The sequence below is a fragment of the Lucilia sericata genome, unplaced genomic scaffold (genome assembly GCF_015586225.1).
Source record: "Lucilia sericata isolate MDLA Ls3-8-SP2 unplaced genomic scaffold, ASM1558622v1 Contig000418F_arrow, whole genome shotgun sequence".
Lineage (NCBI taxonomy): Eukaryota > Metazoa > Arthropoda > Insecta > Diptera > Calliphoridae > Lucilia > Lucilia sericata.
In genome coordinates, this window is record NW_023994435.1 from 173,321 (window position 1) to 201,033 (window position 27,713).

The 27,713-nt window shown below is 30.5% G+C and overlaps 8 protein-coding genes across 9 annotated transcripts in view; 3 read left to right on the forward strand and 5 right to left on the reverse strand.

Annotated features, from left to right (window-relative positions):
• Positions 1-6,555, reverse strand: part of LOC119604688 (thyroid receptor-interacting protein 11) — a 60,089-nt gene extending 53,534 nt beyond the window's left edge. The window contains exons 1-2 of the mRNA XM_037957467.1: positions 6,186-6,555; positions 1,548-1,664 (exon numbers count right to left, since the gene is read on the reverse strand). Of these exons, the coding sequence (XP_037813395.1) occupies positions 1,548-1,664; positions 6,186-6,398 (330 nt within the window). The 5' untranslated portion in view covers positions 6,399-6,555. The remainder of the gene's footprint in view (positions 1-1,547; positions 1,665-6,185) is intronic.
• A 922-nt stretch (positions 6,556-7,477) lies between these two features.
• LOC119604682 (arginine/serine-rich coiled-coil protein 2) lies at positions 7,478-11,956 on the reverse strand. Of its 2 annotated transcripts, none has more exons than XM_037957458.1 (4): positions 11,785-11,956; positions 11,343-11,525; positions 9,062-9,202; positions 7,478-8,996 (listed from the first exon to the last, which is right to left on the reverse strand). In XM_037957458.1, the coding sequence occupies exons 1-4, from the start codon at positions 11,845-11,847 to the stop codon at positions 7,794-7,796; spliced, it is 1,590 nt and encodes a 529-aa protein (XP_037813386.1). In that variant the 5' UTR covers positions 11,848-11,956; the 3' UTR covers positions 7,478-7,793. The 2 variants fall into 2 exon arrangements, with proteins under 2 accessions (XP_037813386.1, XP_037813387.1); XM_037957459.1 differs by lacking the exon at positions 11,785-11,956 and adding an exon at positions 9,519-9,813 and having other exon boundaries at positions 11,343-11,542.
• Positions 11,957-14,072: 2,116 nt separating this feature from the next.
• LOC119604680 lies at positions 14,073-17,659 on the forward strand. The gene is made up of 3 exons (XM_037957456.1): positions 14,073-15,220; positions 15,298-15,852; positions 16,569-17,659. Exons 1-3 carry the CDS (start codon positions 14,266-14,268, stop codon positions 17,540-17,542), a joined length of 2,484 nt encoding a protein of 827 aa, XP_037813384.1. The 5' UTR covers positions 14,073-14,265; the 3' UTR covers positions 17,543-17,659.
• A 233-nt stretch (positions 17,660-17,892) lies between these two features.
• On the reverse strand, positions 17,893-18,803 carry LOC119604681 (UDP-N-acetylglucosamine transferase subunit ALG14 homolog). The gene has a single exon (XM_037957457.1). The coding sequence runs from the start codon at positions 18,698-18,700 to the stop codon at positions 18,134-18,136; it is 567 nt and encodes a 188-aa protein (XP_037813385.1). The 5' UTR covers positions 18,701-18,803; the 3' UTR covers positions 17,893-18,133.
• An 858-nt stretch (positions 18,804-19,661) lies between these two features.
• Positions 19,662-21,064, forward strand: LOC119604679 (tRNA (guanine-N(7)-)-methyltransferase non-catalytic subunit wuho). Its single transcript, XM_037957455.1, has one exon. The coding sequence runs from the start codon at positions 19,776-19,778 to the stop codon at positions 20,904-20,906; it is 1,131 nt and encodes a 376-aa protein (XP_037813383.1). The 5' UTR covers positions 19,662-19,775; the 3' UTR covers positions 20,907-21,064.
• LOC119604678 (26S proteasome regulatory subunit 10B) lies at positions 20,954-22,684 on the reverse strand. Its single transcript, XM_037957454.1, has 5 exons — positions 22,386-22,684; positions 22,196-22,315; positions 21,412-22,132; positions 21,212-21,352; positions 20,954-21,151 (listed from the first exon to the last, which is right to left on the reverse strand). The coding sequence occupies exons 1-5, from the start codon at positions 22,489-22,491 to the stop codon at positions 21,049-21,051; spliced, it is 1,191 nt and encodes a 396-aa protein (XP_037813382.1). The 5' UTR covers positions 22,492-22,684; the 3' UTR covers positions 20,954-21,048.
• Positions 22,685-23,298: 614 nt separating this feature from the next.
• LOC119604685 (acetyl-CoA acetyltransferase, mitochondrial) lies at positions 23,299-24,866 on the forward strand. The gene has a single exon (XM_037957462.1). It carries the CDS (start codon positions 23,421-23,423, stop codon positions 24,657-24,659), a length of 1,239 nt encoding a protein of 412 aa, XP_037813390.1. The 5' UTR covers positions 23,299-23,420; the 3' UTR covers positions 24,660-24,866.
• Positions 24,867-24,968: 102 nt separating this feature from the next.
• On the reverse strand, positions 24,969-27,518 carry LOC119604686. The gene is made up of 3 exons (XM_037957463.1): positions 26,685-27,518; positions 25,709-26,588; positions 24,969-24,991 (listed from the first exon to the last, which is right to left on the reverse strand). Exons 1-3 carry the CDS (start codon positions 27,516-27,518, stop codon positions 24,969-24,971), a joined length of 1,737 nt encoding a protein of 578 aa, XP_037813391.1.
• Positions 27,519-27,713: the final 195 nt, after the last annotated feature.

The window sequence follows — 27,713 nt, forward strand, 5'->3', positions numbered from 1 at the left end:
TTGAAGGAGTTCGGGTTGAATTTTCAGACTGGTAAAACCAGGTAATATCAATCAGCCACTCTTAACTTGGATAGCATGCGTTGGAGGTTGAGTTTATATACGGCATGAGACAATTACCACATTATCGGTCTTACGTAAAAATTCAAATGGATGTAAAGAATCTAGTTTCTCTTTATTTAGGGAACGGAAGAAGCGGTGGTATGCCTCTTATTTACTCCCAACATAAAAGACAAAAGCATCACTTCTACAGATATTTCAAGGAGTTTGAGGTGTATCACAGATGATTGGAAAAACATTTAAAAGAAACTTATTTAAACTTTCAACAATGTTTATTATAAAATATTCAAAATGTTTTTATAATCACTAGTTTGAATATTTTAAAGTTTGCAACATACAAGTCCATATTTCGAATAATTCAACAAATCTTTAATAACTACTACTATAACATTTAACCAATAAAACTATTGAACATGCAATATAATAAAAATCAGAAAAATAAAATTGTTATCATTCATTATATTAAACTAATTAACATTTCATATTATGACATATTCTTTGCAGTACAGTTGGTTACAAAATACATTTTCGAACGGATAACCTTTCGATAAAGTTTAATTTAATCAAATGTGCTATTCTCTGAATTAAATGACGACCATATTTTATGGCAGATAAATGTGAGTTTGTAACCGAAAAAAGAAAAATTGGTATAAATGTAGGATTTTTATTTTATTGTACGAGTGTGCAATAAAGTAAATAAAAATATAAAACAAAATGAACAAACAGAAAACGAATAATGATAAACATTATATTGTTAAAATAAGAGCGAAAAAGCAAATAGAAAATCCGAAAAAAATGACAGATACAAACGAAAACGTTTTTTTTTTCAAGTAGGCCTAATCATTATTCCAAAAATGTGCATAATTCAAATATTTTTGGAAATAATGAAAAAAAATTAAACATACAAATTCACAGTAAATGCCTTCCGACACCAGAAGTATAAAATAATGATTTCTTTACTATTTAATTGAAATACTTTTGTTCTTCTCCTGACCAATGGTTGAACTGAATAAAGGCAGTTTTTTGATACTATAAAATATGTTCAAATGTATTGCTTCAATCCAAAATGAATCAATTCCTAAAAAGCTGAATAATATGTGCTTATTGACAGGTAAAAAATAAAACTTTAAAGTATAATATGAATAATATTTTTTATAAGCATACAACATAAATATGTATATTACATCAAATATTGTTATCTTTTGATAACAGACGATTATCTTGAAAATGCATTTGATTGTAAACAGAAAACTCTGTCAAACAAACAACAAACATTTATACGTTGCACACGTTGCATTTTTTTTTTATCAAAATGTAAATAAATACATATTCTTCTTTAATAAAATTTTATGTATTTAATTCCATATTTATTAAAATCGTTATAAATATAAAATATATTTTCAGTTTAATTTTATCAAACCTCAACTGGAACAGTTATTTAAAAAGAAGTATTTCGTTGATTATTTAAATAAAAGCCAAATATAACTTACCGTTTTTGAAGTACGTCCACTATTGGCACCTCCACTTGTTGTATTACCACTGCTACCTCCTCCAGTGTCACTTATTTGATTTTGTAAAGTTTCAATCTGTTTGCGAAGTGCCAAAATCTGCAAAAGAAATCGGAGATTTAATAAAATTATATTGCATTATTTTATTTTTCAATTTTGGAAAGAAAAAAAGTTTTTTCTCTTATTTTTAATTTAAAGCGTCAATATATCAATATGCTATAGTAAGAATTATATTAAATTAAACATAGCAGTATTTAACACTCTTGCTTGATTTTATTTTAATTTGAATAACATAAATTGGAATCAGTTGGACACATTCCTTTCACATTATGCATTACTTCTTACTATGATATTTTGATTGTAAATCTCTAAAGAAGATTACAATGAATAATTGTACATATTTTAAGTTTAAATATCAACAAAATTTGACATATGACAGTGAATCAATTAAGTAATTCGCCTATGTAAAATTTTATAAATTTTAAGAAAAAAACTTTTTCTGAACAATTATTTTTAGCAAAATAAAGCAATTTGTTTGTTGTACTTTTTAAAGAATATCTTATATTTTAAAACGTGAACGTATTGTTAATTTTTAAGGTCAATAAAGTATTTTGCTTTTTTAGGTTTTTTGTTCATTTTTTTAATATTGCTGCATTATTTTATAAAATTTAATATTTTTATTACTCCTATGTATTAGAATAACAATTTTTAGATATTTTAGTAGTGGAACGACTAAGTTTGGACATTTCTTAACCGATTTATTATCCTATATACCTATAAGAATTTTTCAATATTTGACTTAACATGAAATCTATCGTTTCTTTGATTTAATTTCGAAAATAATAAGTAATTTTGAATTGGATACATGATATATTAGGAAATCAATGGATTTGGACCTAGAAAAAAATTTTAGTGGGGTATAAATCTATAGATTATAACAAATATAATCTGGGTTTTTGGTCATTTTGTATTGATAAACAAAAACTACATTACGGAAACCCCATCTGTTTGGGGAGTACTGTGTGAATTTCATTTAGAATTGTATAATATTGATTCTTATTCAATAAAGCTAACACTAAGTACCATCCTAGCCACTCTAAGTATGGGGATATCACCGTTTACCACTATAGAACTATTACATGCTAGAATCTTGATATTCTACCTCATATGCATTGAAAAATACTTAACACGAGTCCTTTTAACAATAAAACAATAAATTCCAAAAAGCAATTAAAAAATAATTTGAAAAACCCAACGAAATTAACTGGAAATTTCAATATGCAAAATACTTTATTGACGTGCAAATTCTGATGAAAAATAATAAAAATGCAACAACAAATGCACCAAAATTTTTATTTTAATATTTTTTTCTTGGTTTTCCCATTCTACACAATCTCTATTTTCAATTGGAAAACATAATTTTACTTTTTACCTGTTGTTTTTGAATTTTATTTATGAACAAAAAACAAAATTCTCTTAAAAAAGGTAGGCAAAAAACTTAGTTGATGAAGGGATAATTTATGGGGGTGCTGATTTTTCAAAACATTTTCTGGCAATATTGATTTCAATATTATTTTTTTCACATTTAAAATTTTACAGAGCATAGTTTTAGGAGTGTATAAAAAAATTTTAAGTAGTAATAATTAAAATATTTAGTTGGCAAATATGTATTTCAAATGAACACACAAACTTTTATCCAAAATAGGCCTTTTGTGTACCTTAAAGTGTATAGCTTAAAAGTACTTCTCCTTCATATTTTTAGCATTCACCTTTATGAGAAGGATCAGTTCAAATATTTACTGAATTTTTTTGAAAACTTGAGATATCAGCGGGCTCAATGTCTTTAATACATCTATCAGATATACTTTCGTCATATCTGATAAAAATTAGCAAAATAGGTGAATAAAATTCAAAAAACTAATGTAAAATTCAAATTCAAAATTTGTTTTCCAAAATTGTACTTTAAGTATGTTATTTGTGTTGAAAGTGCTACATAAGAGAAAAGATATCTGAAAGTTTTTCCTTGGAAAAAAACAATTTATTCAAGACTTATATAAAAATATATGTAATATATGTACATAGTGGGATTTGCTAGCAACCCTTTATGTGGTTTTGAATAGGAATAACATATTTGGACAATTCTATTAAACGACTTATAAAATAGACAACATTAAAACTTTTAAAGATAATTCAACAAAATTTGGTGTATGATCTTTTGTTGCAACATAGACAAAGGCTGTTGAAAATTTTATGAGGATCAGGTCTATATTTGAATATATTTTTTATTTTTTCATATACATATGTCTATTTCTTGCCTATTGGTATACGCACAATTGGGACGAACGACGAATTTCGTATAGCACGACAAACTAATCGACAAAAATTCGTTGCGTAAATTCGTCGAATGGATCACAATCAAATTATTCGTACTGCGAATTCGTTTCAAAATTTGTTTGTTCGAAATTGAAAAAAGTAAGAAAAAGGAACAAAAATTATATTTTTGTGAATCTCCACGATTTTGAGATAATTTTAACAGCTTTAAAATTTATTCGAACATTATTTCGAAATTAGAAAATGTAGGAAATTGGGCTCGAAAAGAACTAAAATTATATTTTTGTGAATATGCCCAATTTTGAGATTATTTTAACAGCTTCAAAATTTTATTTTTAGTTTTTATGACCCAGAGATTATTTTAAGAGCATAAAAAAAATTTCGAACATAACTTCGAATTTTCGAATATAATTTCGAATATTCGAACATAATATTGTATTGTCATTAGCTGTACCCACAACCGCAAAATTTCAGCAAATTCGGGCTACCGGAATTGGTTTTAAAACAATTTTCCCCAATTAATTCGTCGTTCGTCTGCGTAAGAAATAGAAATAAACCTATCGCACAATTCGTTACGTACGACGAATTACGTCATACGCAATGATTGTGTACATCTTCATATACCCAAGTGTGTTCTATTTCTGACGACGAATATTCGTTCCGAAAAATTCGTCGTTCGTCCCAATTGTGAGTATACTATATCGCTTCAATGTCTTTAATTTTCCATAGTAAATCCATAATCACACAGGACAGCAAATTTTTAACCCAGGGGCCAAAGTATACTTTTCTAAAGGATTGAGAATCGCTAAATCCATATCCTCAGAAAGCTCAGAATTTCTCCATCACATCAGGCTATTGAGATATCCTGTTTTTCGCTATATTTGAGTCGTTATATCATTATAAATCTGTCATGACATCTGAAAGTCCAATTGGTCATCTTAAAGATAAAAGTTTAATCTCCGTCAAAACTGCAGGCATCTTTAAGATATCTAATCTAAAGCTTGGATCTAACATTAAATACATATAAGCAACGCAATTTCAGTAGCAAACCCGTTAAGTTTTATCAAAAGCAGTATACTTTCTTTAAAAGGCTGAAAATGGGGGAACCAAGTTATTGCGAACTTCTTTCAATGCTAAATGTACAAGACACCTTATAACCAGAAATAGTTGGGATATATCAATGTTAATATCAGTAAAAACCGGGAGCTAGGTACTAGGCAGACATGCATTACGGCTTGGGCTCTCCTTGAATTAATACTGTCGCAGTTGAAAAGACAGGGAATGCCCCTCTCTATCCGCTAAGAGAAACAGTTTCCTTAGCAGATACTTCATATCCAACATTGGTGAGATAACGGAGTCCAATTGTTTATTTTGGCGCATTTGACGCCATTTGCGCAATTGAGACCATTCTTTTTTTAACACGTCATATTTTGAAATTTTTATATAAAGCCAATCTAATGACTCGCAGAAAAAATATTTTTATCGCCTTCAAGTTCAAAAATACATACATACATATATACATACATATGTACATATTTTTCTTAGAATATGTTTACATTATGTAAAGGAATTTTGAGTAAATAAATCCCAAGTTTAAAATAAAACCTCAAATATATACATATGTATGTATGTATTGTGAAAAATATTGCAATTCAAACTAAAATTAAGGCGATATTAAGTAATACATTTTATTATGAATATTGGTCAAAAACCACAAAGTTTTACAATTAATAAAATGTAAACTTACCGCAACGAAAACACGTAAATTAATGCAAGCATGCATGATTTTAATCATAAATTAAAGAAAATTTCTCCAGCATACAAGCAATAGAAATATAAAATACATACATATGTACATACGTATGTACATATTTATTAAGACTTGTAAGGATGCAATTTACAAAAATTATCATTATTTATGACCATTTTTCATGACCTTGATGTTGTAATGACAAAACGACGGAGGAGGGGCATAATCCTAGTAATAATTGCACAACTTTACACTATTGTTTGCTAATTTTATTAGCAGCTTGAAAGCATTAATAAAAAAGGTTTAACTAGCAAATGGGAAGTAGTGTAATAATCGATTAAAATAGGAGTTGTGTTGTAATGTTGGACAACAAAAACATGTTACTTCCTTTTGGAATAAAAAAGTTAACATTTTACACAAACAATTGGTAAAAAATCGAAATTTCTATCTATACTAGATGCAGTTGAGTGTATATACAACGTTTCTTTCTCTCAATGCATGCAGCACACACATCACACTTCTTCAATCCCAACTCTTACCTCAATATCTTTTTCAGAGCACAATTTATCTAAATCTTCTTTATCTTTTTGCGTATCGGCCAATATTTCTATGGCAGTTCTATTATCTACCGTTGGTGTGGCACTGCGATGATATTCGGCATCGCCAGGACCTGCAGTTTCTTCAAGAATCTCTTGGGCCAATGTCGTCAGTTGACCCTTTATCGTATTTAAACTATTATTTAACCAAGACATTTTGGAACACTACAACTGCAACAAACACTTTTTGCACATACACTTTTTCTTTTGTTTATTTAAAATATATAGATTATTTTATGTAAAAAAAATTAGGCAAAATTTTCTTATTATTTTTTTGGGGATGATGACAACTTGGCAAAATAGAATTTTTGTGTTGTATTTATTATTTTGATATTATGTTGTTGTTGTTATTGTGTCAACAACAGCTGGTCTGGAGAAAATACAAAATAAAGCGGTTGATTTTGCATTAGTTGTTTTGGAATGACAACCGCTGTAAAGTATACAGTGGGAAATTTATTTATAATTAATTTATTTAAATTTTTTAAAACACAAGTAAAGAATATAATTTATTTAAGAAATAAATTTTAAAATAAATTAATTAGGTTTAAGGCGAGTTGATTAAAACTTGCTATTGACATTAAATTCAGCCAAAGTCCAGCGAATTAATAGCACTCTCCAAGTGAAATAATGCAGTTTTAGATCTAGTAGAGTATTTCACACCATATTTAAAATTTTAATCTAATATACCCAGAAATCGTCAGTTTTCCAAAAAAAAAAAAAATGATTTTAAAATGTTATCCGACTTTTGGTCTCAAATTTGTTAACTTTAAATTCAGTTCCTAATACTTCAAATTCGTATAGAGGGGTACATACTTTTTAAATAGTAGAAGATTTTGTCTTTTTATTGTACTTAAAAAAATAAAATCGGATTAAACATTTTTATGTAATTTTTAAAACCTTATTATTCCGATGGTTTAAAATTACCCCCTACAGATTCCTATTAATTAGGGAAATTCACAAACAAAATTTAATTATATTTACAATCTGATTAGAACTGAATCAAGAGATATCCTTGGTAAAAAATTCAAGAAATCAAACCAAATTCCATATAAATTTAGAATGCGAACGGTATAATGCCAAATCACTAATAAAATTAATATAATTAAACTCATCACTAATAAAATTATTCTCCAGAAAGCTGGCATGATTCGCCTTAATTTTGCTAAACTCATTACTGCGGACTCATATCCAATTAGCCTTTAACTGATTTTAACTTGTAATAAATTTACACAACATTTTAAATTAATACACATTTCTCATTTATTTATTTTGAAATTCAGGATAACTAGAATATTGTTTACATTTTTGTTTTTTTAAATAAAATTAATGTAAAACTTATACACACATTAACAAAATTCATATTTGTTTGATGAAATAAATATTCTCATTTTGTAAAATGTAACGCTTTCTTTAACTAAATAGAAAAAGAATACTGAAATATTTTTTTCCAATTTTCAAACGTTCAATTTACAAAATAAGGCCTTAAAGAATAAAAACTTTAAAATTCGCATTTAATTCTTTATTTTAGTTAAGGGTCCAGGGCGAGGCAACTTAATAAGGTCTCGATGAACCAAAGCCTAAACCAACGCCCCTCATAGTATGTGTAACCTGACGTGCTACTTCATATTGTTGTTCCATTGAAGAAAACATGGCTTCACGAGATTTAACATCGGTACTATTCGAAGGGGAGGTAGATATCGGGGACTTTTTTTCACTTTCATTTGGTGAAGTAGTGCAATCACTACCGCCTCCACTACCAGTTGTACTTTTAATGCCCATAAGACGCATGAATTTTGAGGCAACTTTGCCATCTTGATCCTGCGAGAATTGGGCATGACCCCATTTGGAGGCTGAATCTTCGGTTTTTTTCGCTCCCCATATGAGTTTACGTTTTTGCATTTGTTCAACATACTTATTAGGATTAATGACATTTGGATTATAATAACTGGGCAATTGTACAGTAGCAGTTGCCACATTTGAACCAGCTGCAGCAGCACTGACCGCAGGTACTGTAACAACGTTAGGATGTTTAGGTGCATTTTCACTAAGTGGCAGGGATAAAAGAGCTTCAAAATTTCGAGCTGAAGGTAGAGGTTTCTTTTCCGATGTTTGTGATTCTCCTACCTCTGGACGTTTGACTTCTGTAGCGAGTTCATTTGCAGCCGTTCTCTGTGTAGAATTATTGTTATTTGGCGCTAAATTAGATTCATTCAAATTATCGGCCGAGTTTGAACGAGAACGAGATCGAGATCGTGAGTGACGTTTGCGCTCACGTCTGGTGTCATCCTTACGTTCACTATATTTATTATTGCTACTGTTACGCTGTGAAAGCGATGGAGAATTTGAACGTCTAGGGCGATATGCATTTGAACGATCTTCATTGTAGGAACGTTGTGTTCTGCGATCATCATTATTACGGCGATCCGTTTTTCGGTCATCATCATTATTATAATTACGTCTGTCACTAAAATCTCCTCTTCTTCGATCATCAAAATTGGAACCTAAACTGCTTCCACCACCACGTCTCTCTTCATTTGTTGTTCTTCTTTCATCATTGAAACGATGATCATCATATTGTTTTCTCTCGTCATAACGAGATTTAGAATTATTGAAACGATCTTTACAGTTTGTGGAGGCATATGATGATTTTCTATCATCATAACGATTATATCTTTTATCGTCCCGGTAATAATCGTTACCATCACGTTTATAGTCCCTTCCTTTTGGTTCTCTATAACGTTTGTGATCGTCATGCTGCAAAAATTAAAAAAAAATAAGCTCATGTTTATGTATTGTAAATCTCAGACTTATGTATATACCTTTTTGTAATCATATTTATGACCGTGATCATTATCTCTGCCTTCATCTCTTAAATCTCTAGTATTTCTTGATTCTTTACTCTCTCTTTTATCTCTGTGATCTCTCGATTTGTCAGCTCTTCTGTCGATTTTGTATTTGTCCTGTAAGAGAAATGTTAGTGCAAGAATACTGAAAATGTTAATAACTCCAGCTGCAAAAGAGCAAAGTTTATATATCAATTTAAAAAACTATGCTAAACCTTTTGTGTTTAAAATACTATTAGTAAAATACTAAAGATAAACAAAAAAAATTTAAAATTTAGTTTTACTCCTTTACCTTTTTTATTATTTTTGAAAAATACTAATTTTATATAAAATGAAATAAATAATTGTTGTTTTTATTTTTTTAAGATAAAAACAAACGTCTGCAAAAGAATTTCATAGAAGTGTTATTAAAACTTAAATTAATTATACTCACGTTTAAGAGCTGCATTTTTTCAATTCAAAGACTCTCCTACTAATCATTGAATCATTTTAGAGGGACGTAGAGAAGGAGTTGGTCAGGCGACTTATACATATAAAGCCTGTATTGTGTTACATTGCGGCTACTAATTGATAATTGATATGTGATAGTTTTTCAATCATATTTCTAACTCTTTCTACATAGAGTTGTAGTGATGTTGTAACAACTTTTTATATGGTGATCGGTAGTAGTTTTTTGGAAATCTTTTTAGGTTGAGTTTTTTATGGTATAAAAACTTTAGGTTTGTATTCTTTTTTGTTTTTGGTTTTTTGGTTTATATAATATAATAATAACAAAAGTTGATATTTAATTAATAATGTAAAAATGAGTAAAACTAAATAAAACAACAATAAAAAATGAATAATATTTTAAATAAATATACGAGAGTTTTATAAATCCCTAAACGAAAAGTTTTATCAGAATTTAACAGCTACAACAAAACACAATGGACTTGAAAATAATAATAGCTTTTTTCAAATTTGTTGGTAAATTTTTAGGTATGAAAAGGAAATTAAGATTCAAAACATATTATTTTTAACTTTACGATCTAAAATACAGCAAAGTTTGATAAACATACCATCAATAGAGAAAGTAGCTAATAATCTAGATCTTAATGCGATTTTACAGAATGTAATAAGTCAAAAAATTATAAAATGTATTTCTAATAAGTTTCGTTTAGGCTTCAACTTGGATTTGACCAATAAGAAAAATCGTAATGAGAAAAATATCACTTAAGATAAATTTAGACGAGTTGAATTTGTATATTGAAATCAAATTTTTCCATAAACAAAGTTTTGTATCAAACTGTAAAAGTTATTTAATAAAAGGTTTGCTGGAGAAAATAATTTACAGTTTTTCTTGAAATCATTGTTATATATGAAATTGCAAACACGTCGAAAGCATGTTTGATGGTCATATATCTCGTTATATTTTCACAATACATAGTTCTTTTAAGTCAGACGTTGTGTGCGAATTTTAATATTTTTTATTTTATAAATCCTATCACAGAATTCCATTTCTTCAACATAAGACATCTACTACTTTTTTCAAAATGAAACCTCTTAAAATTTTCAAAATATAGTTGAAATTTGTTTAAAATCATTATTTAAGTTAAAAAAATTAAATCGATACATAGGCTAACTTTGATGGATTTCAATGGAAATGATACGTAATTTGCTCTGAGTAACTTTTCTATAGGATTGTGAAAAAATAGATAAAAATTATATAAAATTCCAACGAATAGGACACCCTTTGGTTTTAAATTTGAATAAATCCTAATGATTGATAGGATTATTTAACTTCTTAAGTAACATTCGACATTTTCGAATTTTAAATTGGAACTATCAGATAATCGGTGTATGTAAAAGTTAAGCGATTTTTTGCTTTAGAAATGATTAGAAAATTTATAAAAGAAAACTTAAAAAAAGTCAAAAAGCAGATACTTTTAAATTACCATTTCCTTTATTAGAGCACTATATCAACACAACAATAAAATTTCAATTTCAAACAAAAATTGTATGAAAAAAATAAATTTTCGACTGAAATAAAACTTGCTAGTTACATAGCAAAATGATTGACATCTAACACTTGTTCTATGCTGATGTTGATCTATTTCAAAAACCAAAAATAACATCTAAACATTCTATGTGGTTCTCCTAACACCGAAGACACTGTAACAACTTCCATAGAATGTATATGTACATATTTTTAACTAATAACACCATATAAGAAGCAATTTAATAAATTTAATAAAAAATTTGACATAAAATTTATTATTACCTCATTGAAATTGCTATTTCCTGTTTTGAAACGTTGTTCGCCTTTGTTGCGATGGGGTGAGACATCACGTTCGCAACTGCCACTTTTCGAGTGATGATCATAGGAACGTTTCAACGATCCACTGGCATCGGCAGTTCGTCCGGTGCTAGCACCACTACCGCCGCTACCACGTTCTCGTACAGCCTAAAGGAATTTGGCAACTATTCAGAAACAGCAAATAAGGTGTTATTTAAAAGTACAAACTAATATTTTATAACAAAATTTCTATAACTTCTGTTTTTGAAATATTTTTTTCTTTCCCTAAAAATATCCAATTTTTTAGTATGTATTTTCTTTTTTCTCTACACTAAGGAGATTTTCCTAGTAGTCAGCCATCTTTTTTTCTCGTTTGCAAACTAACATATTTTTATGTCTTTTACTTAGTAACTAATTTTATATTTACCACTTTTGTATAGGAATAATCGTCTTGTTCATCTTCGCTACTATAATTTACAAGACCTTCCATTTATATTAATTTGGTTTAATTTGCAACAAAATTTAATTTTTCTTCTATCACTTTGATAAACGTTCTTCTTACGTTTTTTTTTAATATTGATTATTTTCGACAATTTAATTAATGACTGTAAAATATAGTATTAGAAAACAGAGTTGCATACATTTGTACTCAGTGTTACCTCGAAGTACCAGAAAATACTCCATTTTAAATTTTCATTCACTGCCCTAAAAGAACAGTGACAGTCATTTGGCCGGTCATTTGACTGGCACAGTGATGAAAATATCCATCAAAAGTTTCTATCTGTTTCTTAAGGGCAATATGTAAAAAGTGATGGAAACTTTTGTGTACATGTGATTTTGCATCACTCTCGCTCTTATGAATTCTATCGACTTTAACACATATATTTGAGCTGCTCACTCTTTTGATGTTTAGTAATCAAGGATGATATAAATATTAGTCACGATTGACTGATCATGCTTGATGGATATATCCATCACAGTTAACAAATATATATCCGTCAAAACTGACGGATATATATTTGTTAATATATTAAGCATATACATAAATTAACAATCATTTAACCATTTTACATACCTCGCAGAATCTTAAATCCTCTGATGCTCCTTTTAATTTGTGGAAATTAGTTGTTTGTAAGGAAATACATAGAAATATCGAAATATAAAAATCAAAAGTAAGTATTCATGTTACCATAGATTAATTAAACTCCAAAGTGTTTATCTTCAGCTCATATTCCTGCACTTTTTTAAAATCAGTTTATAATAATTCTCTTTACTTTTAATAGTTTATAGACTTGGTAATTTTTTTAATTTTTCGCTTCTTGACCTTTGGCTTTCGTAGAAACAATGAATTTATAACGACGAAAAATACAACTCTGAAACACAGTGACAGTCATTTGATCGGTCATTTGGCTGTCATTGTTGATGGAAATATAGATTTTAATATATATATTAATAAAAATGTAGTTGTTTCACTCTTTCATATGCCAATTAAACCCTTTACTACATCAACAGTCATTTTACCGGTCATTTGACTGTCATTATTGATGGAATTATCCAAGTGTGTTAAGCGCCATGGCGACACCAAAGTAAATTTATAAAGTAGACTCATTTGAACAGCTGACTATTTTTTTTAAACTTGCTATTTGTGGGCTTACTTGTCAAAAATGTTTATGTTGCCATATTTGTTTTAATTTTAACGCGTGCTTTTGTACAAATTTCTGAGTAATTTGTTGTATTTAATGTGAAAAAGTGTATTTTAGGTGTATAATATTTTTAAAAATGTTCTAATTTTTAAAAAATAAAGAAAACTCTGTGACTTTTAATATAAATAACAACATATTTTTGGAAAGCGCACCAATAATGCCATATTTTCCATTAATAATTGGTTCAATTTTGTAAACAAATTTTGACAGTTGAGTATTTCGAACAAAAACAAATTGCCTGTGGTTTTTGTAGACGTTTGTTGTACAACAACTCGTGTCGCTACTTTATTAATTTACTTTGGGCGACACATCAAATTGTTTGACTCTAACGGTAAGTTTTTTGATTGTTTAGTAAAAAAAAACTCACACCGCACATATACATGTGAGTTTTTTCACTAACACAATCAAAAAACTTACCGTTTGAGTCAAACAAATTTTATGTGTGGCCGTGTCGCTTTAGTAAAATCACTCTGTATGTATTAGTTTCGGTCAAAGATTTCTTGTAGTATCCCTGCCAGCAACTCAACTAACTTTAAATGCATTAAAAGCCGACTTTTTCATCAACTAGTAATGGTTGATTATTGGATTATTTTTAATGGAGCCAACTGACTATTTTAACATGGCGATGTCCTACGCAGTAGTCAATTATCCGATTCTGCATGACTTTTCAACTAGCTTAAAGTTAGTTACTAAAAAATTAGCTTAAAGGTAACTCTTTATTAACTAACTTAAAGTTAGTTGCAGAAAAGTCAAGTTATAGTTTTCTTTTGTATTCCCTACTGTATTAATTAATTACATTTTAATTAAATATATTTAAAATTTAACTACTAGTTATCTAAATTACATTTCGCTTTAATACAAGTTATGATATAAGTTCGTAAAAGTCGGTTCTTTACGTTGCCAAATACGAAATTTCGGGACAGCTCTGCATTACATTGTATATAACTTATAGTCAGTCTGTAAACGTAAACTAGAAGTGAATTTTTCTCATAGTCGTCTACAAAATTGCTGGCAGGGATACTACACTAGTTTTGTTTATTTTCAAGCAGCTGTGAAAAGCGCCAAATATTTGCAAATTTTGATGAGAATTCTTTATTGTTGTGATTATCCGGGAATTTAAAAAATCGATGTAGTACATAGAATTTTAAACAGTGAACAGATTTCATTATTAATACATCTGTAAAAAAGAAAACTATTCCAAGATCATGTCGCATGATGCTGACTATTTGTTTGCATTGGAAATGCAAAGACGCATGAATGCCGAAGCTGGTGATGGTGATAGTGATATTGAAGAAATTGATTTTAAGAAACCTTCCACAAATCTGGTGGTATCAAAAAAACCTTTACAAATTAAACGCAGTAATCCACACTCGAATCTAGATGAAGATTTTCTAAATCGTACACAAAATTTAGTGCATCCTCAGTGGGAGACGCTAGATCCCACACCAGATATTTTTGCACTTTTCGGTCAATTCGATACGAAATTCTTTCAGAGTCGTTTAAAGTGTGTTACCTTGGAATGGAGTAAACGTATGTATAGCTGTGCAGGAATTTGTTATTCGCGACGGAATCGCTATGGCATGGATATAACCATACGTCTTAGTCAGCCCTTGTTGAGTTTGAGACCCAGAAAGGACTTGGTTGAGACCATGTTGCATGAAATGATACATGCATATTGTTTTGTTTTAAACATACGTGAGGGTAATGGTGGTCATGGTCCGAATTTTAAGAAAATCATGGGAGCTATAAATAAAGTGGCTGGCACAAATATCACCGTCTATCACACCTTCCATGATGAGGTCGAATTGTATAAGCAGCATTGGTGGCGTTGTAATGGCATTTGCCAGGATCGTTCACCTTTCTTCGGTTATGTAAAGCGTACTTCGAATCGTGCTCCCGGACCAAATGATCAGTGGTGGGCCACACATTTACAAAATTGTGGCGGTACTTTTATGAAAATAAAAGAGCCAGAGAAAAAGAAAAAGGGACGAGCTGCCAAAGATAAGGAAAATGATAAAAACCCATCTGCACCAGCTGGTAATGATTTACGTAAGTTCTTTACACCACAAACTAAGAGCACTGCTCTTCCCAAATCAGGTTCTAACAGCTCAACTTTAGCGAATATCAAGGGTTTTAATAATTTTAACAATGGCTTTAAAGGTTCGTGTTTTAAAATTGACATTTTCAAACTTACCCCCCTCATCTTAACAACACACCTTTCCTGTTTTCCCTTTTAGGACCGGTTAAAACAAATGGTGGTGGTACTATGTTATTAAACCCAAAAACAAAATCATCTACTACCATTAATACAAAACCACCAGCTACTTCTGACATTGCCAAAGCGTTTCCACCATCCTCATATCCTGGCCTATCAACAGATCCATTTAATGTTAGTTCATCGCCTGCAACCTCCTCCGGTGGTCGCAATAATAGCTTAACACGTGGAGCTGTTGTGCCTCCGGGTGGTAATCTACGCAATGTTATGGGCTTTAGAGATTTAGGTGGTTTAGGTTCTGGTAATAGTAATGGCAATAGCGGACGTCCTGTTTCTGGTGTCAAGCCAACAACAATCAGTCGTGAAGATTGGGGTCGGGGTAGTACACTAACTTCGTCATCTTATGGCACAAGTAACACGTCTATATCGTCTAGTCCTGAAGGAGAAGTTGATCGTAAACATTTAAGAGATATATGGTCTAAACGTTTTGGCAATAATGCGGCTGGTAATGATTCAGGAAAAGGTAGTGGTGGATTTGGGGATAAAATAAACAATTATAATAATGATAAACCTCAAGGTGAGTGCATAGAATGTAGTCCTTTAAATTTTATTCATATATTAAAGCCATAGTTAAGATTATTTCAACTGCTTGATAATTGAAAATAAGTTCGAAATATTTTTGAATAGAATAAGTTCAATGTTTTTAAAATTGAGAGTTTTCGGGTTTCTCGTAAAATCCAAAGTTGGATCTTAAATAATATATTATTTAATCAAAATATCGAGTTATACTGTTAGATCGAGTTTAGTAAAAAATTGGAGCAGAAAATCCATTTTTTTTTGTGGAATTTGATGATTTTAATAGTTAGAATATCTGAGTTCTAAAAACCTTTTGTGCGAAAATTTATACTATTATTATTTATAATTTTGTTGAAAAAGTCGGAAGGATTAAAAAGAAAATATAGAAAATTTAAGTTCAGGTCGAACAATTTTAAAAGTTGAAACTATTATTCGATAATTCAAACTTTTGTTGGAAAAGTCGGAAGGATTAAAAAGAAAATATAGAAAATTTTAAATTTTAATCGAACACTTTTAAGAGTTGTTCCAGAATATAGTCATTTTAAGATATGTATGTTCGAAATTTCAAAGGACATATATTGTAAAAAAAAGTTTTTAAACGAAATTATTTGGAAGCAAATAAGTAGCAGAGAGGTTTAATTGGATCTATTATAATTAACTACCAAATTGCAAACATGAAACGCTTTTAAAATATTAAAATTTCATCGATTATTAAAGGTGATTCGAAACGTAGACGTATTTCAACTGAGTCGCGTGACACACACGATATTATATTTGTGGCCGATGAAAAATCTTCATCGAATAAAAATGATTGGATTGTTGTGGACGATGATATCATGCTGCAGGAACAAACAAATAAAGTTATAACTTTATCCTCTGATGATGAAGATGATTCAGATTCGGAATGCATTACAAAGCCGAAAATTAATAGAAACATGACACTCGATCAACGTCAGACCATGATTAAGAAAGAAATAATGGATGAGTCTATAAATTTGTGTGACGATGACATAGAGCTAATCGATGACGAATATGATGATACTGCGGGACAGAATTTAGATCTTACTATAGTCTCTGAATTGGCAGACACCAGTGTTATAGATGAATTCTTTGGGGAGGATACTTTAATGAAAGAATTCAAGAGGGAAAATGATTGCCAACCCACCTCATCTCGTCATCAATTTGATGAGGGTTATGATATAATAACATGTCCCATATGTCTTGAAAAAATGACTAGAGCTGTAATGGCAGAACATTTGAATGGTTGTACTGGTATAGCCATTAAGATTTTACCACCGAAAAAAGCGATGAAAAAATTATCGGCCATCTCCAAAGAGGCTAGACCTAAAAGGCAGACACGTCCTTCACGAAAATCTACAAAAGATATTTTAAGGAATGCTGGCTATTCTGATGATGTTTTGGAACGTATTGCTTCTGCTAGCAGCATGGAAGAAGATGATGATGAATTGGAATTTTTACAAAGAGCTGGAATAAAACGTTCACCCAACTCAAAGAAGTCAACGTCTACGAAAACAACAAAAGTTGATTTAAATTCTTCATCCGAAGATGAAAACACTCGACTCTATCGCCAACGTAGTATTTATAAAACAACACGGCAATGTCCGGTATGTGCGCGCGAGGTGGAAGAGTCCGAAATGAATGATCATTTGGATGAGTGTTTAGGTAAATGATTTTAAGAATTTTTCCAACTCTGAAGGAGGCTTTGCAAATTTTACTTTTTTATTACATTTATATTTTATTATATTTTTTTAAGTTTTCTTTTCTTAAAATCTACTTGTTTCTTGTATGTTTTATAATATAAAAATATTAACAAAATGTGTTTTCTGTTTAGTTTGCTATAACAATATTTGGTATCTTTTATAAAAATTGTTATTTTTTCGAATTCTTTAACATGGAATTATTGCTTATTTTGTAATTAATATAATAAAATAAAATATCAATAATTTAATTATGTGCTTAGTGTTTTAAATTTTAATAGATTTTTAGTCTCTTTCGCTTTATTAATCATTACCGAAATTGAAAAGAAAATAAAGGAAGCAAGTGCTGGAACAAATTTACAAAGTGTTTAGAAAAAAATTACTTGTATTTTGTTACGATAACAAAATATGTAAAAGAACAAAATTTTATAAAATTTTCCTATCAATAACAATTATCAGTAACAATTAATCGCCTTCCTTTAAATTTACTTGCTATAAACAAAATCCTTTGTGTTTTTCTTAATATCTTAGATTTCTAACTTTTATAAAATTTGGCCGCAACATTTACAAAATGTTTCCAAAATATTTTATCTTTTTACGACCCAAATATTCAATTCTCGTCAGTGGTTCCCACTGCACAATCATAACATCCAAATAGGGCAAGAGTATACGGCCTGACATCGATATCTCATGGACACGGCAAAAACTTTCTACATACACCAGTTTTGTTTTTGATCTTCGTGCCAGCTTCGAGAGAAAGCCGGCTATACAAAAGGGTACACAAGTGCCGGGCCCATTGCACAATATTAAGCGGGGTTTCTCTTTAAAAACCAACCAAAAGCTCCAGACCAGAGCATAAAGAAATGTAAATACTGTGGTAAACCAACTCTGACCTACCTCTCGTGCTCGTGGTATGTAAATAAAATCATCTTCGCTGACGTTTTGTTTTAACTCATCCATTGTTAATTGTATTTTGTCCTTGGAAGTTTTATCTGTATTTGCCACAAGAAATTTCATGGGTTTATAGTTGTTGAGATCTTTGGTCTTTTGCAGTAGTCCTTGCAGTATTATGCACATTTCAGCTGTATGTCCTCCCGAGCCAAGGATACACCAAACTGGCTTTGTTTCCATATTTGTGCTTTTTGATTGTATTTATTTGTATTTTTAATAAATAAATTTTGTTTAGTGTTTTAAGATTCTATGATTTTGTGTTTTTGTTGAAATTTTATGATGTCATTTGAGGGTTAAGATGACAGCGGCTGATTTGTGTGTTTATCTTATCAGATGTTTTTAAGTGTTGCCAAGAAGAAAAAAGTATTGCAATTTGTAACACCAATAATTTCTTTAACTTAAAATAAAATTTTTGGTAAAAATAAAATGTTAATTTTAAAGAAAATTTTAATATTAGTTAAAATAAGAATTTAAGTGAAAATTATAACTTTTAGTTAAAATACGAATTTTACTTAAATTTTAATTCTTAGTGAAAATTACTTTTTTGATAGAAATTTAAATTTTTAGTGATAACTTTAATTACTAATGATAATTTGAGTGAAAACTTGTATTTTTGGAAAAAATAATATTGAAAGTAGTAAAAATTTTAATTTTTAATAAGCATTAAAGACATTATTTTTAATAAAATTTTAAATTTTGTCAAAATTTGTTTTTATATTGGAAATTTTAAATTACGTGATAAAGCATATAATGAAAAAATCGAACTTTTAAGAAAAATTAAATTTTTTAGAGAAAATATGAATTTTTAGTGAAATTTGAATTTTTAATAATATCTCAATTTTAGTGAAAATTCAAATATTTAGTAAAAATTTTGAATTAATAATAAAAATTTTAATTTTTAAATAAATTTTGAATTTATAATAAAAATTTTAATTTTTAATGAAATTTTGAATTTTTTATAAAATTCTGAATTTTAAATAAAATTTAAAAATTTTTAATCATTCTTCGAATTTTTAATAAATACTAAATTAAAATGTAATATGTTAGTCTTCCACTTGTTCACAATGTGATTCGTAAATATTAATTAATTTTCAGTTTTAGTATAAAATACTACAATAGCATAAACTTTTCCAACCCTGGTACTTTCTATTTACATTTTTTGTACATGTTCCAATAAAAAAATAACGTGGGAATTAAGTGTCGATGAAATATTTATTGTTTATATCAGTTAATTGTTGAAAAAATTTCACCAAATATGAGTACAATATTTTATACCGAACCCGAATTAGTCATTGCCTTGGCAAAACGTATAATATTTGTGAATCCTAATGACTTACAAATATTTAAGGAAATTGTTTTGCCGGAAGATTTAACAAAATGTGGAGTGAAAATAGTGAGCCAAATAAACAATGATGCTGAACAACAGGAAGAGGAAACAAAGCAGCATCAGAATTTTTCAAAGGAGCTGCCAACACTGCAACATGTAAAGATGTCACCAGATCATCAATTATTGGCGGTAACTACGGCCGGTCAGAAGGCCTTGTTATTGTATCATCTAAGACCAGAACATGCGAAGCTGATATCGATTAGGTCATTGGCTAGAGCTTCCTCAGCTTTAGCTTTTAGCAGTGATTCAAAACGTTTGTTAGTTACTGACAAAACTGGCGATTGCTATGAATACGATTGTGAGAATTATGAAGCTGTGCCTAAGTTATTGTTGGGTCACCTAAGTATTGTTTATGATATTTTATGGTCCAAAGATGAAAAGTTTATAATAACCTGTGACAGAGATGACAAAGTACGAGTTACCAACTATCCTGCCACCTATGATGTACACAGTTATTGTTTGGGTCACAAAGAGTTTGTAGCCGGCTTGGAACTTTTAAACGATGATGTTCTGGCTACAATTTCTGGCGATAAAACATTAAGATTGTGGGATTTTAGAGAAGGCAAAGAACTTAATAGAGTAGAATTACCGGCACCTGGCATTAAATTGGCTCTAAAGTCTTTAGAAAGCGGTAAATATGAAATATCTGTTTTACTGCACCAACCTAATGAATGCGTGGCTACATACGAATTGACACAAAATAATGATAAACAATGGCAATTTTCTGCTCCACAATTGCTAGCCTTTAGCGATATGATTTGCTGTAATTTGGCATACGCTTTGGATAGGTTATATGTTACCGGAGTTGTAAATGATCATTTAGTAATAAAAGCAAGTGGTCTTGAAGCACCTTTAAATTGGATAGAAATGGTAGAAGAACAATTCAAAGAATACACTTGGACTCCCGAGGATATATCAGTGTGGTTTAAAAAGAAATACGATAATGTTAGCGAGTATTTGGAACGTAAAAAAAGACGCATTGAAGAGAAACAGAAATGAAGAAATGACATCCTAATAGAAGGATAAATGTGACAATAACATCAAAATAGAATAAAAGTACATTTGTTTTATTTTAATAGTTTTTTATATTGATTTTGTAAATGTTTTTATGTGTGTATTGAATAAAAATGAAAGATCAATATTAAACGGGCTTGTAATCTAATTTACTTTCCAATTTTTTGTTATCGGATACTTTTCGTACAGCCTTCATAAAATCTTCTTGGATAACATATTCACGTTCGGCTCTGAAGGGATAAAAAAAGAATTTAAAATTAGTTTTTTCTAATTTCTGAGTTAAGATTTACCTTATTGCAAAAAGACCAGCTTCTGTACAAACATTACGCAGATCAGCTCCATTGAAATTATCCGAAAGTTTCACACAGGCTTCATAGTCGATTTCACCATGTTTGGCGATTTTAGATGCGTGAATCTTTAAGATTTCCATACTGAAATATAAAACAAAAAAATTAATTTATAATACAAATTTAAGAAATTTCCTTCATACCGAGCTTGTTCGTTAGGCAGTGGAATTTCAATTTTACGATCAAGACGACCAGGACGCAACAAGGCAGGATCCAAAGTATCGGGACGATTGGTAGCCATAATTATTTTCACTTGACCCAAAGCATCGAAACCGTCCATTTGATTCAGCAACTCCATAAGAGTACGTTGAATTTCACGATCAGCCGAGGTACCCTCTGAGAAACGTCTTCCACCGATAGCATCAATTTCATCCATAAATATAATACAGGGTTGATGATCACGAGCGTAGTTGAACATTTCACGGATCAAACGTGCCGATTCACCAATATATTTGTCGACAATAGCTGAGGAGACAACTTTCAAGAAATTTGCATCCAACTGAGAGGCTACAGCACGAGCTAGCAAAGTTTTGCCAGTACCAGGAGGGCCATACAGAAGACAACCTTTTGGTGGGGTAATACCCACACGGAGGAAAAGCTCTGGATTTAATAAAGGCAATTCGATAACCTCACGTAGCTCACGTATCTGTTCGGACAGACCACCAATAGCAGAGTATGTAACATCACCAGGATCTTCGTGTGACATATTGTAAACCAAAGGATCTACCTCACGTGGCAAATAACGCATAATTGTTAGAGTGGTCATATCCAAGGCTACACGTGTGCCTGACTTTAGCTTAGTTTTATCCAATTGACGGCGGCAGCCTACCACATAACGGGGTCCATTGGTGGCTTTCACAATAACTGTTAATATGGAATTTTTGTGTTAAATTCAACTCTCTTATTATCCTTATAAACTCTACTTACATTTATCTTCTGTCAATTGTTTTAATACTTCTCCCACAATCTGGCCCACACTTTGTAGTGCCTTTAAGTCATTTTCTGATTTATCATATTGTTTTGTAAGTTCCTTGATTTCTTCACGTTCTGTTTATTTATTTAAAACAAAAAATTGTTAAAAATTGATTACCATATCACTGGAACTTTGTGTACTTACTTTCCTTAAGTCTCGATTCAACTTCTTTGTGTTCCAACAATTTTTTACGATAATCAAAGAGAGCCTTCTCTCGTACACCATCAGCAGGAGCACTACCGGTAGTCATAGTGTATTTTACGTATTTTTCTTAGTTATTTGGAGAATTATCTATATGTTTTAAAAAATTATTTTCAGTATTCTTTTATTTTCGTAGGCTCCGTGAATTTGCAAAATTTATATTTGTCAAATATGCTTCTTCTTGCGAAAACAAAAAATGCCGCTGTCATCGATTTGGAGGGAAGTGTTCAGAATGAAAATTGAAAAAAGATGCTGCCAACTTTTGTTTTCAATGAAACAGAATTTCATTGGTACAATATTAGTTTTAATAGTTAAAACAAATAGTCGACTTTTTGAACTTCTTTCCACTTTTTTCGTTTTTTATTTTCACCCTTAACTTTTTAAAGGAACGTTCTTTTCTACTTTTTTCCGACTCTCTTCGACTATTTTCAATTTTTTCAACTTTTAGACATAATAGATGAATTGTTATTGTTGCTTATCGTTTGACGTCAGCGATTCTAATTGTAATCATACTGTTACTACTTTAGGAAGTGTTTACTGTCAATATTATTAAGTACCACAATATTTTGACAGTTTAAAAATCTCATTTGTATTAGAAGATTTAACAATTATTAAAAAAAATTATAATTTTTGTTAAAAAATACAGTGTGCAAATGTGCTCTTAATTAAAAAAAAAAGAAAAAACTTAAAAAATAAATAAAAAACTAAAATAACTAACAATATTTTAAGTTAATGGTTTTGGTAGTACATATTTAAAAATAACAGCCGTTTGTTGTTTTGTTATTGTTTTTGCTTTCTTTTGGAAATATTGTGGAATCTGAAGATGTTATGCAATTTGACAGCTCTGCTCCGTAAAAAAGAAAGAAAACCCGTGTGGATTATATTAATTTAGTTCGTTTTTTTCCATTCAACCAGTTGGGTTGTTCGCTGCTTGTGATAGAATAGATAAAATAAATTTTCCACAACATAAAAGTCAAGATGGCTGCATTTTTGAAGGCTTCCAGATTAATGGGCACTCTTGGTCAGACCCGTTTCTTTAGCTCAAAAATCAATGATGTGGTAATTGTATCTGCTGCCCGTACTCCCATGGGCAGTTTCCAATCACAATTGGCTCCCCTTTCTGCCACGCAATTGGGCGCTGTGGCCATTGAGGCAGCTGTTCAAAGAGCCGGCATTAGCAAGGAAGATGTCCAAGAAGTTTATATGGGCAATGTAGTGTCAGCCGGTTTGGGTCAAGCTCCCGCCAGACAAGCTGCCATTTTCGCAGGTTTGCCTAAGAATGTCTGTTGCACAACTGTCAATAAGGTGTGTTCATCTGGCATGAAAGCCGTCATGATTGCCAGTCAATCTTTGATGTTGGGACAAGCTGATATTGCTGTGGCCGGTGGTATGGAATCTATGTCCAATGTCCCTTACTACTTGAAACGTGGCCAAACTCCCTATGGTGGTGTTAACCTCATTGATGGTATTGTTTTCGATGGCTTGTGGGATGTTTACAACAAATTCCACATGGGCAACTGTGCTGAAAACACCGCCAAAAAAATGGGCATCACTCGTCAAGATCAAGATGATTTCGCCATCAACTCCTACAAACGCTCTGCTGAGGCCTGGGCCAATAAGGTATTCGAGGCTGAAATTGCCCCCGTAACCATTCAACAAAAGCGCAAGGCCGACATCATTGTTGCCGAAGACGAAGAATACAGACGTGTCAATTTCGACAAGTTCGGCAAACTGTCGACTGTTTTCCAAAAAGAAAATGGCACCGTTACCGCTGGTAATGCGTCCACCTTAAACGATGGCGGTTCTGCTTTGGTTTTGATGACCGCCGACAAAGCTGCCCAAATGAACTTGAAGCCTTTGGCTCGTGTTGTGGCCTTCCAAGATGCCGAAACCGATCCAATTGATTTCCCCATTGCTCCCGCTTTAGCTGTCCCCAGATTGTTGGAGAAAGCTGGCATCAAAAAGGAAGATGTTGCCATGTGGGAAATTAATGAAGCCTTCTCTTTGGTCGTGGTGGCCAACATGCGTAAAATGGATGTTGATCCCAGCAAAGTAAACGTACATGGTGGCGCTGTTTCCCTAGGTCATCCCATTGGTATGTCTGGTGCTCGTTTGATTACCCATTTGTCTCATGCCCTCAAAGCCGGTGAATACGGCTGTGCCTCCATTTGCAACGGTGGTGGTGGTGCCTCCTCAATTTTGGTACAAAAATTGTAAATTTGTAAAAAAAAGTAATCAGGCGTTAGATGACTTTTTAAAAGTGCCTATAAACCAGTCTTGCATTTAAAGTGTTTATTTTTTTTATATAAAATTTATTAATAATTATGTAATCTTCTACTATGTTGATCGTATGATGTTTTACTGTTCTATATTTTTTATTTAATACAATGTATTTAAATAAAATTAAGCATAAAGATTTAAAAACTTTTAGTTTGTTTTCTTTTTTTGTATTTTAGAAGTTCATCAAACGTTTATAGAATTTTTAATTGTTTTTCTATTTTTTTTTCTAAAATTTGCAAATTTAATTTAGGCAAAACAAACAGGTTTTCCTATATGAACGCGTGTTATTTATTTAATCATTTATTTTAATTTAAATATGTATATTTTTTAGATAAGAAAGTGGTAGGAGTAGTATTTTTTTATATAAAGATTTGTTTTGCAATTTTTTTTCATTAAAATTTATTTTTGCAGTGTCATTTTATGCTACGCTCCTATATTAGGTATAATGAATTTGAGCTGGTAATTGTAACGTACTGTAATATTGATACGAAATATTCATTTTAGGTGGTTTCGGCTATTATTTAATTTGTTTACACCTTATAAAAGTGGACGTTAGAGATGATATAAACCTGAAAATTCGCTTAAAATAAAGGCTGAGAAAAGTATTAGTTATAGTTAATAAACATCAATATGGAGACACTACCAGATGTAGCATACAATATTTTTTGTCTGGGTAAACATTTACATATTTAATAAATATTTTAAAATTGAGCAGAATCTATAACATATCTTTAGGCTTTCGAAATAAATTTACCTTAAACTAACAGTTAAGAAATACTAGACTTTAAACTAGTCTCTAGTCTAGTTTATAGTATAGTCTTTAGTCTGGTCTATAGTCTAGCCTGATTTATTACAAAAATTACATAATCATTCCTTTGTGAATTATAAGAACTTTTGCAACCATACACAATATTTCATTGACAATAACTCAAAGCAAAAAATGATCATTGATATTCCATATAAAGTGATTATTAGAAATAAAAAACCCGCCAAATGTTTCAGACTTATCATTAATTCTCCACTATAGACGCTAGTAGAGCGTTTCGTAGTAACTTGATAATAGACATTTGTCCATTCTCTCCACTTATTCAAGAGGCCAGCTTGATGAAAATGCAAAATATAATAGTCAAAATGACGACTTAAATACGAATGTTTTGTTAAGTAAAAACCGATTTGTTGATCCTTGACATTAATGGGTAAAATACGAAGGGCCTCCCCAACGGCCATGTATTCTCGTACATAACGTATGGTGAATTCAATAATAGACATGGCCACGTAACTTTCATTACGAAAGTAATCCACATAACCCAAGGGATACATTTCATCTGTGGTATTGAGTGTTATCAATGGCAAGGATTTATCTTCAATTTCTGGTACATACAGTAAAAATTCTTTTGTCAATTCAGTAGATACAGCCTTATAACCAGCATCCACTAAAGCATTTAAACTAATCGGTGATGGTTGATAGAAATTGGTGCGAAATAGAAAGAACAGCAACGACTGATATATGGAACGTAGTATAAAAGAACTTAATAAAATTGTGGCAATACGTATTCTTTTCGATGCTTTCCTAGGTAGCTTTGCAGCTGGCATACCTATGAATATTTCAAATATTTGAAAAGTTCCCCTTTTACTTCTAACACTATGAATTACTCCTATGATGCCATAAAATATGATCATTAAAATCCACGTCATTTTATCGAAAGCAAATGTAAAAATTCCTATAGATATGTGTTGAACTTGTTTGCGCATTATTATAGCGGCAATCGGTATATAATAGGTGACATAGGTGGGCGTGGCAATTTTATCTCGATCAGCTGTACGTCGAAAGTAACCCATAGTAATGTTTGTTTCAAGGTTCTTAAGCTGTAATGATATGTAATCAAAATATATAATCATAACCGTTTTAAGGAAATATAAAGGTGTAATGATATTAAAGTTTTAAACAATGTTTACACGTACCTTTGACAATGGACCAGACTCTGATGATTCATAATAAGTATCAGTTGAAATCCAATCAATGTCCAGGGTGAAATTCATTTTTTGACTAATGGCAATCATTGTAAGAATCTCAAAACCAGATACAGATATATTTGGAAACTTTGTATTTGGTGCTTTTATAACAAATGGTTCCGTCTCCCAGGTGCTTAATTTCAAGGGGCACTTATGTAAATTCTTTAATTTATCTGGAAACATTCCAACATTAACAAAACGTTCACCCATATATTGATTAATCAGTTTGGGTTCCGTTTGAAAGCAATTGTTTGCCTCAAAAGGAAAATATGTATAAATCAGTATTTCCCCCTCTGAATTCTGCAACATTATGTTGCAATGAATCCAATAATTATCGAAACAATATTTAAAAATTCTTCTCATTTCACTTTTAGCTTTATGATCAGGTATTTGTAGAAATATAAAGTAATATTCCAAACTATCGGAATTTTGATTGTATGTCGCTATATTAGCTTTCTCTAAACTTTTGTAGGAATCAATTAGTATTAGATTACAATAACGTTTTCCGGGAACTTCCAAACGTTCGGTTTTCTCATCCAGAACTACTAGTTGTAATGCCATAAAACTCCAACTAATAAATAATTTACTCATTAAATCATTCAGCCAAAATTCGACTGGTCCTTCAGCGGATGATATGGTAATGACAAAAGTATTCGACATTTTGGCAAATACATTTTGTACAATAAATCTCAAAGCATTTGCAACAAGAATATTTATTTCCTCTGGTTGTATAATCGTTTCGATGCGTCTTAAATAAGCGTCTTGAAATACCGAAGTGTTCATGTTGATAAATATGATTACTTTGAGAATAAACTAACTAGCATTTTTTCCACCTACAAATAATTGACATTTAAATAGGTGTAGAAGTATTGGTTAATTAGTGTTTAATTTAAGTATTTACTACTATGTAGTATTTATTAACAATGACTAAATTAATATTTGCTAATATTGTTTACTTAAGAGAATATATTTTTGGTT

What these genes read in the sequence shown, in the direction of transcription:
- LOC119604682 (XM_037957458.1), bottom strand. Translation starts at nt 11,847, where the DNA reads ATGGAAGGTCTTGTAAATTATAGTAGCGAAGATGAACAAGACGATTAT. An exon ending in ATTATTCCTATACAAAAGTG is followed by an intron (nt 11,526 to 11,784) that starts GTAAATATAAAA and finishes AAATTCCTTTAG; the next exon opens with GCTGTACGAGAACGTGGTAG. An exon ending in ATAAATATGATTACAAAAAG is followed by an intron (nt 8,997 to 9,061) that starts GTATATACATAA and finishes TAATTTTTGCAG; the next exon opens with CATGACGATCACAAACGTTA.
- LOC119604680 (XM_037957456.1), top strand. Translation starts at nt 14,266, where the DNA reads ATGTCGCATGATGCTGACTATTTGTTTGCATTGGAAATGCAAAGACGC. An exon ending in TTTTAACAATGGCTTTAAAG is followed by an intron (nt 15,221 to 15,297) that starts GTTCGTGTTTTA and finishes TTTCCCTTTTAG; the next exon opens with GACCGGTTAAAACAAATGGT. An exon ending in TAATAATGATAAACCTCAAG is followed by an intron (nt 15,853 to 16,568) that starts GTGAGTGCATAG and finishes CGATTATTAAAG; the next exon opens with GTGATTCGAAACGTAGACGT.
- LOC119604681 (XM_037957457.1), bottom strand. Translation starts at nt 18,700, where the DNA reads ATGGAAACAAAGCCAGTTTGGTGTATCCTTGGCTCGGGAGGACATACA.
- LOC119604679 (XM_037957455.1), top strand. Translation starts at nt 19,776, where the DNA reads ATGAGTACAATATTTTATACCGAACCCGAATTAGTCATTGCCTTGGCA.
- LOC119604678 (XM_037957454.1), bottom strand. Translation starts at nt 22,491, where the DNA reads ATGACTACCGGTAGTGCTCCTGCTGATGGTGTACGAGAGAAGGCTCTC. An exon ending in TGAATCGAGACTTAAGGAAA is followed by an intron (nt 22,316 to 22,385) that starts GTAAGTACACAA and finishes ATAAATAAACAG; the next exon opens with AACGTGAAGAAATCAAGGAA. An exon ending in ACAATTGACAGAAGATAAAT is followed by an intron (nt 22,133 to 22,195) that starts GTAAGTAGAGTT and finishes CCATATTAACAG; the next exon opens with TTATTGTGAAAGCCACCAAT.
- LOC119604685 (XM_037957462.1), top strand. Translation starts at nt 23,421, where the DNA reads ATGGCTGCATTTTTGAAGGCTTCCAGATTAATGGGCACTCTTGGTCAG.
- LOC119604686 (XM_037957463.1), bottom strand. Translation starts at nt 27,518, where the DNA reads ATGAACACTTCGGTATTTCAAGACGCTTATTTAAGACGCATCGAAACG. An exon ending in AGTCTGGTCCATTGTCAAAG is followed by an intron (nt 26,589 to 26,684) that starts GTACGTGTAAAC and finishes ATATCATTACAG; the next exon opens with CTTAAGAACCTTGAAACAAA. An exon ending in AAGTCTGAAACATTTGGCGG is followed by an intron (nt 24,992 to 25,708) that starts GTTTTTTATTTC and finishes GCGTTCATATAG; the next exon opens with GAAAACCTGTTTGTTTTGCC.